The sequence below is a fragment of the Ambystoma mexicanum genome, chromosome 3p (assembly GCF_040938575.1).
Source record: "Ambystoma mexicanum isolate Mex_15411 chromosome 3p, UKY_AmexF1_1, whole genome shotgun sequence".
Classification (NCBI taxonomy): domain Eukaryota; kingdom Metazoa; phylum Chordata; class Amphibia; order Caudata; family Ambystomatidae; genus Ambystoma; species Ambystoma mexicanum.
The window spans coordinates 225,123,145-225,138,322 of NC_090925.1; the positions used below are offsets into that span (position 1 = coordinate 225,123,145).

General features: G+C 42.9%; 1 protein-coding gene across 2 annotated transcripts in view; it reads left to right on the plus strand.

Moving 5' to 3' along the window:
• The window catches only part of LOC138580293 (cadherin-like protein 26), a 769,589-nt gene that overhangs the window by 731,275 nt on the left and 23,136 nt on the right, over positions 1-15,178 (plus strand). For both annotated transcript variants that reach the window (XM_069650709.1, XM_069650708.1), the window contains 2 exons: positions 14,649-14,714; positions 15,058-15,129. In XM_069650709.1, coding sequence (XP_069506810.1) covers positions 14,649-14,714; positions 15,058-15,129 — 138 coding nt within the window. The remainder of the gene's footprint in view (positions 1-14,648; positions 14,715-15,057; positions 15,130-15,178) is intronic.

Genomic DNA, 15,178 nt, shown 5'->3' on the forward strand with positions numbered 1-15,178 from the left:
GGGGTGGGGGGGAAGGAGAGAGACACATGGCGTTTGTGTGCAGGCAGCAGATCCTGCTCCTCGGCCCTCCACTGGCTATCGTGTTCCAATGGCGTGAGCGGGGGGCTGGAGGAACAGGGGAGACACGGGGCATGAGCGGGGGTGGCGGGAGGGAGAGAGACACATGGGGCATGAGCGGGGGGTGGGGGAAGGGAGAGAGACACAGGGTCCATGAGCGGAAGTGGGGGGAGGGAGAGAGACACACGGGTCATGAGCGGGGGTGGGCGGGAGGGGGAGAGACACACGGGGCATGAGCGGGGGTGGGGGGAAGGAGAGAGACACACGGGGCATGAGCGGGGGGAGGGAGAGAGACACACAGGGCAAGAGCGGGGGTTGGGGAGGAGGGAGCAAGACACACGGGGCATGAGCAGGGGGTGGGGGAAGAAGAGAGACACACGGCGTTCGTGTGCAGGTGGCAGATCCTGCTCCTCGGCCCTCCGCTGGCCATCGTGTGCCGATGGCGTGAGTGGGGGGCTGGAAGAACAGGGGAGACATGGAGCATGAGTGGGGGTGGGGGGAACAAGAAGGACACACAGGGCATGAGCAGGGGTGGGAGGAACAGGAGACAGACACGGGCGGACTTACTGTGCAGGCGGCAGATCCCACTCCTGCTGACAAAGCCTATCATGGGAGGAACAAAGATGGCGGGCGTCTCTGAAGCCAGACGCACTGCACGCTTTCACCGCATCCAATGAGAAAGCATGTCGGATGTCCGCGGACATCACGCAAGCTGTTTGCCCAATCACCGTCCTGTCCGCGGAGCGAATAGGGAAGTGTGTCCGCGAAGCGAACACAAATATCACTAATTTTTTTCACTAACATTTTTGTCATTTTTTTAAAACCTACTGGACGGATTTACACCAAATAAAGCAAAGCACGCTTTCAGGACCAAGCCGCCGCTCCTCTTGCCGCAAATTTGGTGTAAATCCGTCCAGCGGTTTGGGCTGTAGGCGTGAGCAAAGTTTTTTCCCATTATGTCTATGGGAAAACACAAATGTTTTGGGACCCCCCTATAACTTTTCCCCCCCTGGACGAATCCTCACCAAACTTTCCAAAAATATTCAGAGTGGGCCATATACTTTTTTTGCAAAGTTTGGTGAGGATTCGTCCAGGGGAAGCGAAGTTATAAGCCGCCCAAAAAGTGCTCTTCCTATGGAAACACCAACTTAACCATAACTACATGGCCACTATCGTGCATCAATCACCAAGTGGTGACAATACAATTCAGAAAATAATTAAATCAATTGAATTCACTTATTGTAATGCAGAATAGAAAACACAGGAAAAAGAACAGTTTTGGTTTGTGAACAGATAGCATTTTGGTTAATATTTCCCTGCAAAGTTCTTAATGCACAAATGAGCTATTCTACACAGATGTAAGTAAGCAGCAGGTATTCAGGAATGAAAGACAGTGTCTAGAGTTTGAATGCAATGTCCCCTCCCCAAAGAGAGAAAACCATTTTCGGAAATTGACACTTTTTAAACTGACAGGTGAAAATGGCTTTGTGAAACAAGGAAAAGTGTGCAAATGCTTAAATTGATAAACATTCTTATGGGAGCAACACTAAACAGGTCCTAACACACATGAGCTACAAGATAAACAACAGTACACACTTAAGATCGGAATGGGAGGTCAGAAACACTTTGGATGGGGAAAGACACTTGTAAAACTTTTGTAAGCTGTACATTTGTGGCAAAATTTCACTATACAATTTTTAATAAAAACTGGTCGAATACACTGCAGTTATTTTAGTTGTGCTTGTAGCTACGGGTCTTGGGTTTAACTGAGAATTGAAATTATGTTTCTATCTATGAAAATGAAGAAGTTATGGAAGTTTTAGTGAGTGGCGATTTTGAAAAAATAGGCGTGAAAATGAAAACAGAAATCAGTTCTTACAATGACAATTATGCTCTAAACTAAGGTATTCAGGATGGTTACCAGTTTGAAACACAGTAAGCCCCAGAGTGGTCTGCGGAAACCAACCCCAGCACCTCCTTTTCCGCCATGGAGGACTACCCGTGGGATGATATTAAGGGTTTGGGATTTTCAAAAGGCAAAAGGATTTAACAGAAATGATTATTATAACAATAAATCAAAGCAAGGTTTCAGACTGGTGTGACACTACTACAAGTTCTTAAGTTAAAGAGAGGATGGGTTGAGATTGGAATAGGACAAAGCAATATACAATGGGTTACTATTATTCCTGTTAATATTTACAGTCCATTGTAAATTAAATTTGGACTGTCGGGTTTCTGGTCATCGGATTGGGTCTACTGGCAGCAGGACACTTCTGGTGGAATTGGATCAGCTGTGCGGTTCTGGTCAATTTGGACTGCACCTCAGACTGGGTTGGCCCTTCTGGACACTGGACAGGGTAGATCAGCTTGATGGCGAGTTTCAGCGGGTAAGCCTTAATGGTAGCAAGCCAGACTGGATCAGAATTAATTTCCCTTAAGGTTGGGATGGTTGGATTTGGGCCTAGCTAAAAAGAGTTCAGCAAATGCTGAGGCCTGGGTTTTGCAAAGAAGTCTGGAATCAGCTGCAAGATGAAGAGTTCTAGAAGGAAGCGCTGCACGTAAATCAGGATGTGTTCAGGAAGCAGTGTGTCTATGTGTGGTGAAGTTCCTATATTTATCCTACCAAGTGACATCATAAAGTTTATGGTGGGGGCAGAATTTCAAACCACACCTCCATGGCTGTGAGTGGCCAAAGGCACTTGCCTTGTTCTGGTTGGCATCCAATTCCCATCTCTGTGAGAGCTGTCTTTGCCGTTCTGTGGAATTTTGTCCTTTTAAATCATAACGGTTTGGTCTACCAATTACTAATTCAATACATTTCTGGGTGATGACCCCTAGAACATGGGTATACAATGTCATATTTGCAACTTCAATAGTTTTGCCATACTTAGTGTTCTGGTGTAACTTTGGTTCCTTATGTAGTAAGAACTCCTACCAAATCTTCAAATGTCTATGAGTTCAGATTTACAAGTATGTATTTTTCACTTGTCTACTTATTTTGGCTGCCATGTTAAATGTCATAAAGTTCTGAGGCAAAATAAGTAATTTCCATCAAAATCCAAGCCTTTTTCTTTGCTTCCCAAGTGAGCAAATGGCCAGTCCTTTGAAGTTCCCTGAGAAACCTCCTCCACATCCTGCCCCTCTTCTGGGAGAATGGGTGTCCAAGCCTTTCTTTGTCCTTGAGTCAGCCAAAGACAAATAGCTACAATCTTTCATGTAAACGATATAAAATGAACAGAGTTTATATATCGATGTTGACAATTAAAGGAATTAAGCCCTTCACAAAAAGACATGCTTTAAACAAGCAAATTTTGCACCTATTCAGAGAAAAAACACATTTAAACTGAGCCTTTTGCATCAGAGTTTCCTTTGCAGCATACACACATTTAACTCAGCATTATTTTGTCTTTGAGTGCTGGAATTTGATTTGCATGAAATACATTTCTTAGCTGCTGTCAGTCAGTGAGGTCTGGTTTCTTCTGACTGTACTGGATGATCTGTGATTTCAGCACCCTTTTAATTTCAATAGTTCACTTGGAAAATGACAGAATTTAGCGCCAAAACAGCACTTTGAAGTTTGCAATTGGTTGGGAAAGCTGCATTTTAAAAGGCATTTTTTTTTTTTTGGCCCACTTCTGTGGCCTTGCGTCATGTTACATGTAACAGCACCCACTGGCATTCTCCTGCAGTGAGTTCTGTTTTTACAAAAACTTTGTGTGTGGCAGGGGTGTGCAGCCTTTTATGATGGTGAACCATGCGCCGTTTTGCAAATAATTGCATCCACAGGGGTTAGCGCATCCATTTTTGGCTGATTCTTCCCCCATTGGCAAAGGGGTAAAAATATCCCACAATGCCCTAATGGCATATTTCCATTATCCCATTCAACAACTTAACAATTTTACTGACAATATTTCTCAATATCGGAAAGCAAATAAAGGAACAAAAACTGAGACAAGGAAGAGGCGAGGAGCAATGATGTTTACTCCTAGTACGAACCAACACCAGTAGTCTAGTGGCTGGAAGAATGCAATTGGCCTGACATGGTTTAAAACTATGCCTGGAAAAAAAGCATGGAATTTGTCTGCTGGCCCAGTTGAGGTGAAGACAGTCGGGGAGAAAGACCGGGAGTACGACGGTTGGCGGGCCACAGATTCGGTGCTTCTGACATGGGTCAGAGCAGCCAGAGAAAGCAAAAGGTCTTGCCGGGATATGCAAGTCCTGGGAACATTGTCCAGTGCAGCTCATGGGTTAAATACTGCCACGGACATGCTGAGAAGAGGAGAGGCTAACAAGGGCAGACCTGAGGCGCGTTAGAAGCTGGCGAGTGAATGAATCACTCTGCAGTTCAGACATCAAGCCGTAGATGGATACGGGAGATGCGAGGGACCCTGAAACCACTGCTGAGAACTGGTTAGCCCACTGAGACGTACGGGGTTGCTGGGGCACTTTGGAGGGTGTACCATGTACTGAAGGAAACACAGTGTGAGAACTGGTGGAAGCCTGAACAAGATGATGGGGCCCCTGGGATATTTTATTACAACAGAAGAAGTCAATGGAAAAGGGTTTAGGAAACATAGCCACGTTATGAAATACATGTGGGAGAAAAACGGCATGGCAGAAAAGCTTGAAATGCAATTAATTTTTAAAAGACCTGGCAGGGGAGTATACCTGGCGAACATGTGCATAAAGTGAACTACATAACAAAAGACCTGGCAGTAAGGTATACCAGACAAAGTCAAACGGGTGAAGTGAATTACAATGAATTTGAAAAGGAACCTGGCAGGAGTGTATACTAAGAGTTTTGTGAGTTAAAGAATCCCAAGAAGACATGTGCCCTAAGGATTCTGAACCACAGTGAATGTGTACAGAGAAGTGACCTGGCAGGAGAGTATACCAGATGTTTTATGAGCCAAAGAATCCCAAGGAAGACAAATGTCCTAAAGATTCTGAACTAGAGTGAATGTGTAAAGAGAAGGAACCTGGCAGGAAAGTATATGAGGTGTTTTGTTAGTATGGGACCTGCACCCAAATTATATCAATATCCTCTTGAGCTACAAAGAACTTGGCTATTCATCTGAACTTTTGTTTTGGTGGTGTAGAGAGGCAGATTTGCACGTCACCTCTAGTGTGTGCCCCCTAACCTCTGTCATATTGAAAGAAAAAGAAAGCACTGTGTATGAAACCAGGAATCACCCCAATACTGCATCGAAAATATGAAAGAGGTTGTGCCCTTAGACAACCAAATCAAATTTACCCTCGCATTGATGAGGTAGAAGGATGTCTGCATACATTTTGGAACATAGACGAGCTATAAGTGAAATCAGGCTAGAGTAAAATGATGTCATGAAGAGAAGACACGATGACACACTGAAACCATATACAAGTACTGATTGAAGATGTAACTGAAGAAACAAGAGGGACATGTAAGTATATACGAAGCAATCATATACACGAAGACGATAAGTAAGAAGAGAATCAACAAATGTATAAATGCAGAAAACGCAAGGTAGATGAGGCATAAAGAAGCTTGCTGCAGGAGTAAATATAACGCGAGTAAAGCAGCCTTGATTGAAAGATGGATGTCTGGTTTGTATAATAGTAAGCTAAGAAGCCTAAAGGAAAGATACCAGAAATGCAGAGCTGACATGCATTGGAAAAACAGCTTTGTGTGAGGTACAAAGAATAGATTTTTGGCTTGGGATCAAGGATGCCACATCAAGAGGTAACTGCAAGGCACAAGGGGATTTCAAAGAGGATAAACTACATATCCATGGCTTATTTCTCTTAGATTAAGTAAAGAAGAAAACATTTGCAAGTGCCAGGTATTGAACAATTAAAGATATAGAAAGCGTATGCAAGACAGAGCAACCAAGTCTCCAGAGGCCAAGAGGAGTAATAGAACCCAGCTTTATTGAATTAAATAGCACTAAATAAAAGGTCAAAATGGACACAATCGCGCTCTCCTCACACGTGGTGCAAGACTCAAAAACAAGGCCTACTCATTAAGCTCCAACTGAAGATAGCGATGTACCTACACTACCTTAAATGCTGCAAAGAATAGAACAGTCAGCAAGGTCAACTACAGAGAAGAAGCCTTGACTTGGGGCCTAACTGATGAGAGATGAGAGATGGTAGGCTAATTGAGCAAGTGGGCGGTGGTCTGGTCACACCTGGGTTTTGTTTTGCTTACATGCTGCTAACGAGCCAACTGTCCAAGGATGGGAGGGAATGCCAACGAGCCTATGTAGCAGTGCACCATATATTGTTGAATAAGCCAATCTGTTCCTGTTATGTTGCTATTAATCTATATTATATGTAGTAAGAGGTATTTCAAGGCATGCCTACATGATAGAGAGCAGGCAATTCTGTTATAAACACCTAAATAAAGTATATGTACATATGTTCCCTTAACCAAACCCTCCTTTTGATACATTTTTACTGTGTTGCCTGTAGGATGACGTCATAGCTGATGTACATTGGGATATAAAGCCTTTGTGTAATTGAAATGTAGATGACAGTGAGTGAGCTGCAATCTGTTTGTTCACCAGGTTTCTCTACCTTATTTGAACTGAAAATAAAGTAGTATTTTGCCATATTCTTTGCGTCTTTCCAGTTATATGGGTCTGAGATCGTTTATTGGTAATTCCATCTAGCACTTGAAAAGCTCCAGGTACAACTGCACAGTGGAGAGACACCCGGGAAAGGGAGTCATTCCCTGGAACTGTGAACATTATTCATTTGGAACTTCTGTTGGATTTATGTTTTTTTTTTACTTGAACATTTGCACACTTTGTCAGAGACACTACCCTTAGCACCTTAGAGTTACTTTTAGAGTGTGAGGGCTAGGATAGGATTTCAGACACAGGACATTTTTGCTTTGGACATCTTGACGAACGACAGGCCCTTAGTTTTGGTTGAGGTAGGGAAATGCCTCCTAGATTGGGGACAATAAGGCATTTTCCAATCCCGTTATTATTTAATAAAACATTATGGCGAACACCATGGTTCCTCTGTGCCTGCGTCTAAGTCTTGGCTCTTCACAGAAACCAATATAAAGCTGCCCATCCTGAAATTCGTGTAAAGAGGATGAGCAAAAGTAGGGCTACCTGATCAAGATACTCTTTAACGCTGCAGTCTTGCTTGATCATAAGGTAACTTGGGCCCAGTTTTAAACTATAACATACTTCCACTTCCAGTTATTCTGAAATGTGTTAAAAACACATTTTTCTTACCCTGGTACACGTGGTGTTGGTGAAATTCTCAGGGTGCTGTCATAAACCATGCTCATTCAGAGCATAGAAATTTGTTGTTATAAACGAAACCCAAGGTTAGCCCGTGCCCCCTTCATGTTTCATCAGGTGAGTCAATTTGTCATGAAATTCCATTAAATCAGGGGTATACCATAATCGTAACCAGTACATGACTAGCTTCATAAGTACCACGTTCCCTATGGGGCAAACACACCTATTTTATTAGATGTGGTTTATTGTGAATATGTAGATAGATCTTTATAAATTATAGTTGCTAGTGGTTGTAATGAGCAAGAGGTCTGCCATGTTAGAATCAGCCTTTGTTAAAGGTTGCAGATTTTGCCATTTAGTGTGCTAGGCAGTCTTTTTGAGCTATGGTCATTTCATTGAATTTTATATCTGATGTTGAGCGGAAGGCGCCAAGCAGCCAAGGTCACATTGGAAAGGGATGCAGAACAGTGTTCAGCTAATTGTTGCAACGGGGAAACTTCTTAGGGGCCTGAAATGAGACTCGAGACAGCAGATGCCTTCCCAGATGATAGGGCAATGAATGCATAAAGTTTGTGAAGGACATAGTGAGATACGCAAGACAGCCCGGAGAGCAATATTGCCAGAATGAAGAACTAGAATGTGAGCACAGTGCCACCACTGAAAGCGGGGCACTCAGTTAAGTGGTAAAGGTGCCTGGGTTAAATGAATAAATAGAAGAAATTCATTTCCAGAAGCAGGGACTGCGATACATCTTTTCATGCAGCTACTCAATCAAGAAGATAACTAGAAGGCTGCATCCAAAGTTGACAGATTGTATCTAGATGGGAGTCGCAGAGTGAGCAGGTGCAGTGGGCGAGAGGCCTGGAGACCCAATTATGGGGAAGGGATTGTGGTGTTCTATGGGGTGCAACAAGGTTTTGACCTCCCTGATTTCCACTCACTACATGATTGGTTTGCCTCTGTGGCATGCTACAACCCGAGCTGTCTTGGTTGCTGCTGTCCAATTAGGGTATAACTTTAACTTTTTTTTTATCAGCTACACCATGAAGAGTGCTAACCAATTTAAATGATGCTTTTTGTGCCGACTATGAAATTATGTCATTTTTGTGGAGTGTTTTTTTGATGGTCATGAAAAAGGAAACTTCCAATTGTTTTGTTTAATTTATATTGGATTCATAGAAATGTTAGAATTAGAATTGATGTTGAATTTGTATATCATGTTAATTTTGTTGTTTCTTGCTTTAAATATGGTAGCCCCTAGTGTGCTTGTCGAGATGGTCTTCAGTTCCACAGAGCTGTCTGATTCTCCCGGCCCTATAGTTGTGAACTCTAGGTGTGACTATTTTTGCATTGCATTTGGATTATTTCGGGGTACTTTACTTCCTTTACAATTCATATCTCCCTTGCTGCATTGTCTGGATCCTTTGTATTAGACTTTTAAATGCATCTCTGGGTTCTATGTTGGTTTTTCAAAAGGAATTCTGCAGAAGTATTTAACTTGCCTGAAATATGCTGTAAAAAACGTACCAACCTTTATTTTTTATTTGAGGGGCCCCTCCCCACCCGTTTTAAAACCCACACTGATATCTTTCTATATCCATATCTATGTCCTGGGCAGAAACTATTCGGAAAAGTAAATGTCCTGTCATTTTGTTTGTCTTTCTCATGTTAATTTGAGCCCCCTGATGTCTGCAGGTTTTCAGCGATATAGAAATAAATAAAATACATAAGATGATAATTTTTATCGCTGATGCTTGTCAGCCATATCTTTAAGAACACGATAACACAGCCATAAGGCATCCTTCAGGTTCAAATTAATTGCTGGTTTAAACCACATTTTTTAATGTTTTTATTTATGGTTTGAATTGGTTAATACAAACCTTATACACTTATACAACCACAATTACCACAGCTTAAAATTGCTATTCATATTATCAGTAAAAAAATTAACAGCACATTTTAAATAATCGAAAGCGAAAATCATAAATCATAATTAAGAATTCACAATTCATCATCATTATCATCATCAATTAACCATTATATTACTATCAGCATATTACAATTTTGATCAAAAATACATAATTCAATAATTTTCTAAAACCTACCTAATTTCATTAAAATTACAATTAAAATCAGTCTTGATTCTCAATTATGATATACATTACACCACCACATAATTTGAGCGACAAAGACCATTGTTAACTCTAAAATGTATGAAAGAATGTACTCAAACAAATAGGTGTTAAAATAGACAATTTATAAAGCTGGCTAACTCACAATTCTGTCCTGCAAATCAGATATTTGTAAATCATGTTCTCCCTCTAGTTCCCTCTACTCTACAAAACTCCACCCCTTCAGTGACAGTCAAAGCAACAAGCGCCCATGATTCCATATACTAATGCCAATCCTCTGGTTCTTGGAAAGTAATTACCTGTCTTCCCAGCTGGGCAGTCAATTAAGGCTGATAAGGGGAAGGTGTCCCAGAAAGAGCTGTTGGTTATATCAGTAGTCCCACAGGGGGACCTTGTCTCAAGGGAACCCATTCATGATGGGGGCCTTGATCTTAAACAATACCACATGTTGTCTTTCAACCAGCTTAAACTTCGTATCAGCGTGTATCTTCCTGCAGTCTGTGAAGTCATCTTCAAACTCATTTGATGCTGCTTTCATTAATCTTTTGACTTCCTTTGCCACACCCCTCTCTTCTACTCAGAGTGATGTTCAGCTGCATGCAATTTAACTAATATTGATGTTTCATCATCTTCTACTCATCAACATCTGCAAAAACCTAAGCACAATCCTTCATGACCATAGCCAACTTGTGCCTCTGTTATTTTCCAAATGTTCCCAACATAGCGATTATCAATGCCCCCCTTATGATTTTTTGTTTGTACTTCAGGGTCTTTGAAGGTAATATCTCTACTAAGATATTGCACTACAATTCTGGACCTATGTCAGCGCCGCTCCTGTGGCTGAGCCACCCATGTTAGTGATCCATGTTCTGACAGTCTTACCCACCTTCTGCTCATCTTTACTGGTGGGTAAAGTGGCAGGGTCTGTCATTTCCTTGACAGCCTGCCCATGCCCTAACCCTTTGCTGATGCCTCCTTTTGGGAATTTCAAACTTGAACCCTCAGGGTGTTTACCTAGGGCCCAGAAAATAGGATTAAACGTTGTTACGTGCCTCATTACAATCTCTCCTTTCAGTCACAGGCATTAGAGTTCCTCGTCGTGTTCTGTCAGCAGCAGCCCAGACTTATTGTTGAGCTTCTTTTCAGAACACAGGGCCTTTAGTCCCTACTATACAGAACCTCTCCCCCTTCTCATGGTCCCGCTTAGTGCTCTGGTATGGACCTCTCTTGAGAGCACAGGGACACCCATTTCTGCTCTACTAAACCAAATGTTACTGCAGGTCACCATGGTTCTACCCACCTGCACAAGGTCATGGGTCTGCTCAGAGTGAACTGGCACTCTAACTGGCACTCTGTTCTGATCCTCACGTTCAGCAGCTCAGCGCTCATGCCTCACTTATAATGACATCTAAAAGAAGACATCATTAAACTGGCAGCAAACAAGGTTTAATATAAGATCAAATAAGAACACAGGCGTCAATCTAAAGAGATTCATTCTTATTCACTATCCTCTCTGCCCTACCCACTCCTCACCCAATCTACTTATACCAGACACTTCCCTAAGCTGCATCCTGCACCTGCTCTTACCTGGATCGGCCTCGTCAATCAAGTGTCCCTTCCTTCTATTCCACACAGGGTCTATTCCTCCAAGGTGCATGAGGAGCTTGGAATGTGTTTCCTCCTATCTAACATTACATCTCACATTATTCGCTACACTGGAGGGGCATGTGTTGGGTGTTTACAGTGATTGGGGTCATATGTCCCCACTCATGCATTTTACAAATGATCCAAATGGCAGATGTGGTGAATGATAATGATAACTGTCAATCTTAAGACTCATGCTATAACCCACAGGCCCAGAATCCCAGGATCCCTATGGCCTGGGTTAGGGAGAATAGGCATCATCTTTTTACTGTGTGTCACACAGCACCTTTAGTGCAGTGACACAGGGTTGTCTTTTTCAGACTTCCCACTCTAGACTCAATTTTCTGGGACTGACTACTGTCCCGCAGAACATGTAAAGTTGCCATTGGCTTTATTAGTCTTTTTAAATCCACAGACCCAGTACAAGCCCTCCTTAGGCGCCTGAGAGTCTGGGTGGGCTGAATGTGAGAGAGGGGTTTAGGCCCCCTGCAGAGGGTCTCCTTCGAGACCCAAGTTGCACTCCTGTTTGATTGGCCAGGTCACTGTCCCTCCAGGACAGCCACCCTGCTGTGTGATTGACAGCCAGGCCGACGACCAGGCTGCGTGAATGGGGGAAAACTGTATAAAAAGCAGGTCTCTGGGTCTTGAAAGGCAGAGTCACCAGTGGATCGAGAGAACCGAAGAGAAGCTGAAGGAAAAGGACTGCTGCAACTACTGAACCTCCCAGTGAAGCCCTGCTGCGGGTCCGAATCTCCTACACTTCGACGACAGAGAAGATCTGCAAGGAATCTTCTTCCCTTGAGCTGGTGGGACCAACCAGTTCACCAAACACCAAGTACGGCCTCCCTCCCCTGGTCGAATTTGCTGTGCATCGCTTCAGTGAACCGGATAGCCAGGAGAACCGGACCCTGTTTGGGTTTTAAGGAGCGCACGTTTTATTTGTCGCTTTGCTCTGCTGCTGGTTTCTTCCCTCGGCAGTGCAGGACCCTCCAGTCTTCCTCCTTCGTGTCAGTCCGACAGTCACTTCAGGAACCGTGAGTCTGCAGGATCTGCCAGGAACTTCTGCCTCAGCTACAGCATTCTTTTTCTATTAAGGTACTGTGCAAACCCGGTTGTTCGTTTCGTCCTACCGCAGTGAAAGTGTTTGAAATCTTTCGATAATCTGAGGGCTTGTCCTTCTCTACTCTTTTAAGTAACGTTTCTTCTGACCAACTTCGTTTTGAACTCTTGGCAAAGACTTAACCGTGAACTACCCTGAACTGTGTGATCCTCTGCAAAGACTCTGAACCATTCACATTGGCCCAGGCCTATTGATTTGAATCCTCATTGTAGCAGGCCTTTTCTAGATTGCCCTGCCTACTTACTCGTTGGTGCTGCTTGATTGTGAATAACCTTGTCTTTCCCTCCCTTTTTAAATTGCTGGAGTGCCATTTTGCTTACACTTCATTTTGAGCTTAACTTGTCCACAATTCATTGGGTGTGCTGTGGTATATTAAGATTGTGATTTTCTTCTGCTTTACTTTAATGATCTGTTTTACAAATGATTGTGTAAATAAATGTATATCCTTTTACTCTGAAACCTTGAGTCAGTGTTTGTTCGAACCGTAGCAATTGCTGTCCTTTGTGTAACTTCTGATACTGCTCACTGTACTCTTTTGATAAGTCTGGCTACTCAGCCTTTGCTACCACTTTACTGTGTAGTTCAGGCTTGTACCAAAGGTGAATTTGTACTGTCACTTGTAGTCTTAATTGTGTGTGGTGTTTCCAAAGGGTACTGCATATGATTCTGCCTAGCAGCCTGGAACATCTTATTATGAGTAATACGATGCTTATATTGACGATACTTCATTAAACACTGTATGGAATTGTATATTGGGGTGAATGTGGTGGGCTGAAATGCTGAGTCGACCTGTGAGTAGGTGTGAACAGTCAATAGGCTTTCCTCATTCAAATAAGAAGCGATGGTGTGTGAATATCCAGACAGGTGGAATTAAGTGAACAAACAATATTAGGGTTGTATAATCACAGGACAAATTAATTATATATGCCCTAACCCCACACCCCCTGTCCGATCCCAAATTGTATATATATGTGTAAAACAGAAATGTTCTGTTCATGTGTTACTACATGCATAACCTGTGCCTGAATTTATAAGCATTTGAACTTGTTAAAGCATAGATATCTATGTAAATAAATTGAGTGTATATTGTTTAAACAGAACAAGAGGGCAGCCTTTTTGTGAGAACACATGAGACAGCCTGATAACTGTATAGTTGCTTAAACAGTAATAGATGACTGTATTATAACTACTGAAGACTAACAACAGGCAGAAGTGGAGAACCTGCTTACTCTGTTAAACTGAGACAAAGACAACAATTCAAATGATGGTCTCCACATGTATTCTAGCTCCTTTGATGTCAGATGTTTAGACCCGGCTTCTCAGGAGGGGTAAGGGTTGAGCTCTGATCCGGGATTGGGGCATTGGTTTGCTCTTCATAGATTCATATTTTTTACGAGGCCCGAGATGGAAAGCATCAGCCAATGAATTGCCAGTGTTGATCATTAGGTCTTCCCTACACCATTCTGATAGGTGGGGCCACTCTGCTCCCAATGTTCCAACCTCCATTCTTCCAAATCTAACATGCTAGTCCTAACTAAAGGAAGAGAAGCCTCAGTGTAGTCCAATCTGCAATGAGAGTTTATGTTTGGTCAATTGGGTAAGCCCCAGCCATGTTACACACCAGGGATGTCAGCAGGACCGTAATCTGGAGCAACTTGGAGAGAAACCGGGCACAGCAACTTGCTCTAGAATTCCAGGAACCCAAGCTGATACGCTAGCCCACCAGTTCACTGCTCCAATGGTGCAAGCTCAGCACTTCCTAAGTACTATGTCACCCAATGAAACTGCTTAGGTTCAAGCAGCAGGTGCCCAAGGCCCTGATTATTCTGGCCTCAGCAGTTTCCATTAATTCTAACAGAGCCGTTACAAAGAAAGCAGCTGCAACTACGTACATACATAAGCATGTTCTGCATATATGCCCTTATGATGAATGCACCTTCCACCATCTATTATGCATTAATGTCTTCATAAGACAGAAAGAATATCTACTTAGCCTCGAAAATATCCAACCACAATATCTCTACTTAGCCTCTAATATTTCCAACCCCAATATGATCTAGTACATGTACAGCAAAGGTAAGTATTGGCAAGCAAGTCACATATCATATTCACCTTTAAGAAAATCACAACTCCACAAAGATACAAAATGAGGGACATAATGTACATCACGCGTGGCAATATTTATTCATGTACACTTGTCATCTACAACTATCCATACCAGTGTGTTTTGCTTGACTGAATGCTGCTAAAGTGGCCTCGCGACGTATAAAGGTCAGGCCATCCTCTCATTGTAAACACTTCGAACATGGTGTTGTCTGCTGCAGCTGGGCATCTGGGACATGCTTAAAGGGAAGGGAAGCCAAGTATTCAGTCCCCTTCCGGCAAACCCTTGAACTGAAGCCCACTCCTCTTCTAAAGGTGCCTCTCTAGCAATGCTGTCTGTGTTTCTTCCAGAGTTACCACATTAAGGAGCAGCAGAGAGCGAGGCAGCACGAACGGAGACTTACCACGAGTCATTCGGTGAGTTCACAGCCCTGGGCTAGAAAGGATTCGTTTGTGGTGAAATTCAAAAGGAAGTCTTCAGTGAGAGATTGTGCCAATTCATGTTCCCTTACCCTGCGTTTTCAAGGTGTGTTTTGTATTGCTAGATGCTCCCCTTTTGTTTAGGACTTGTGCTCTGGTCTGTGGCTGTATGTAAGTGTCAGGGTGTCGGTGCTTTGCGTTAGGATTTGTTCATCAAATAAAGTTGATCTAACACCACCTACTCATTGTGCCAGCCACCCGCAGGATAACATTGGAATATAACAGATGTGTCTTATGCGTGCCATTCAGAGCAGTAAAGATGTTCTGCTTTGCTTTCCAGATTGCAACAACCCCCCATCGCATGACGTTGGTTCGGAACATGTCTGTAAATGGCCATCGAGCACATACACTGGTAAACACAATATATTAATGTATTTATTTCTGCAAAGCTAAATGTACAC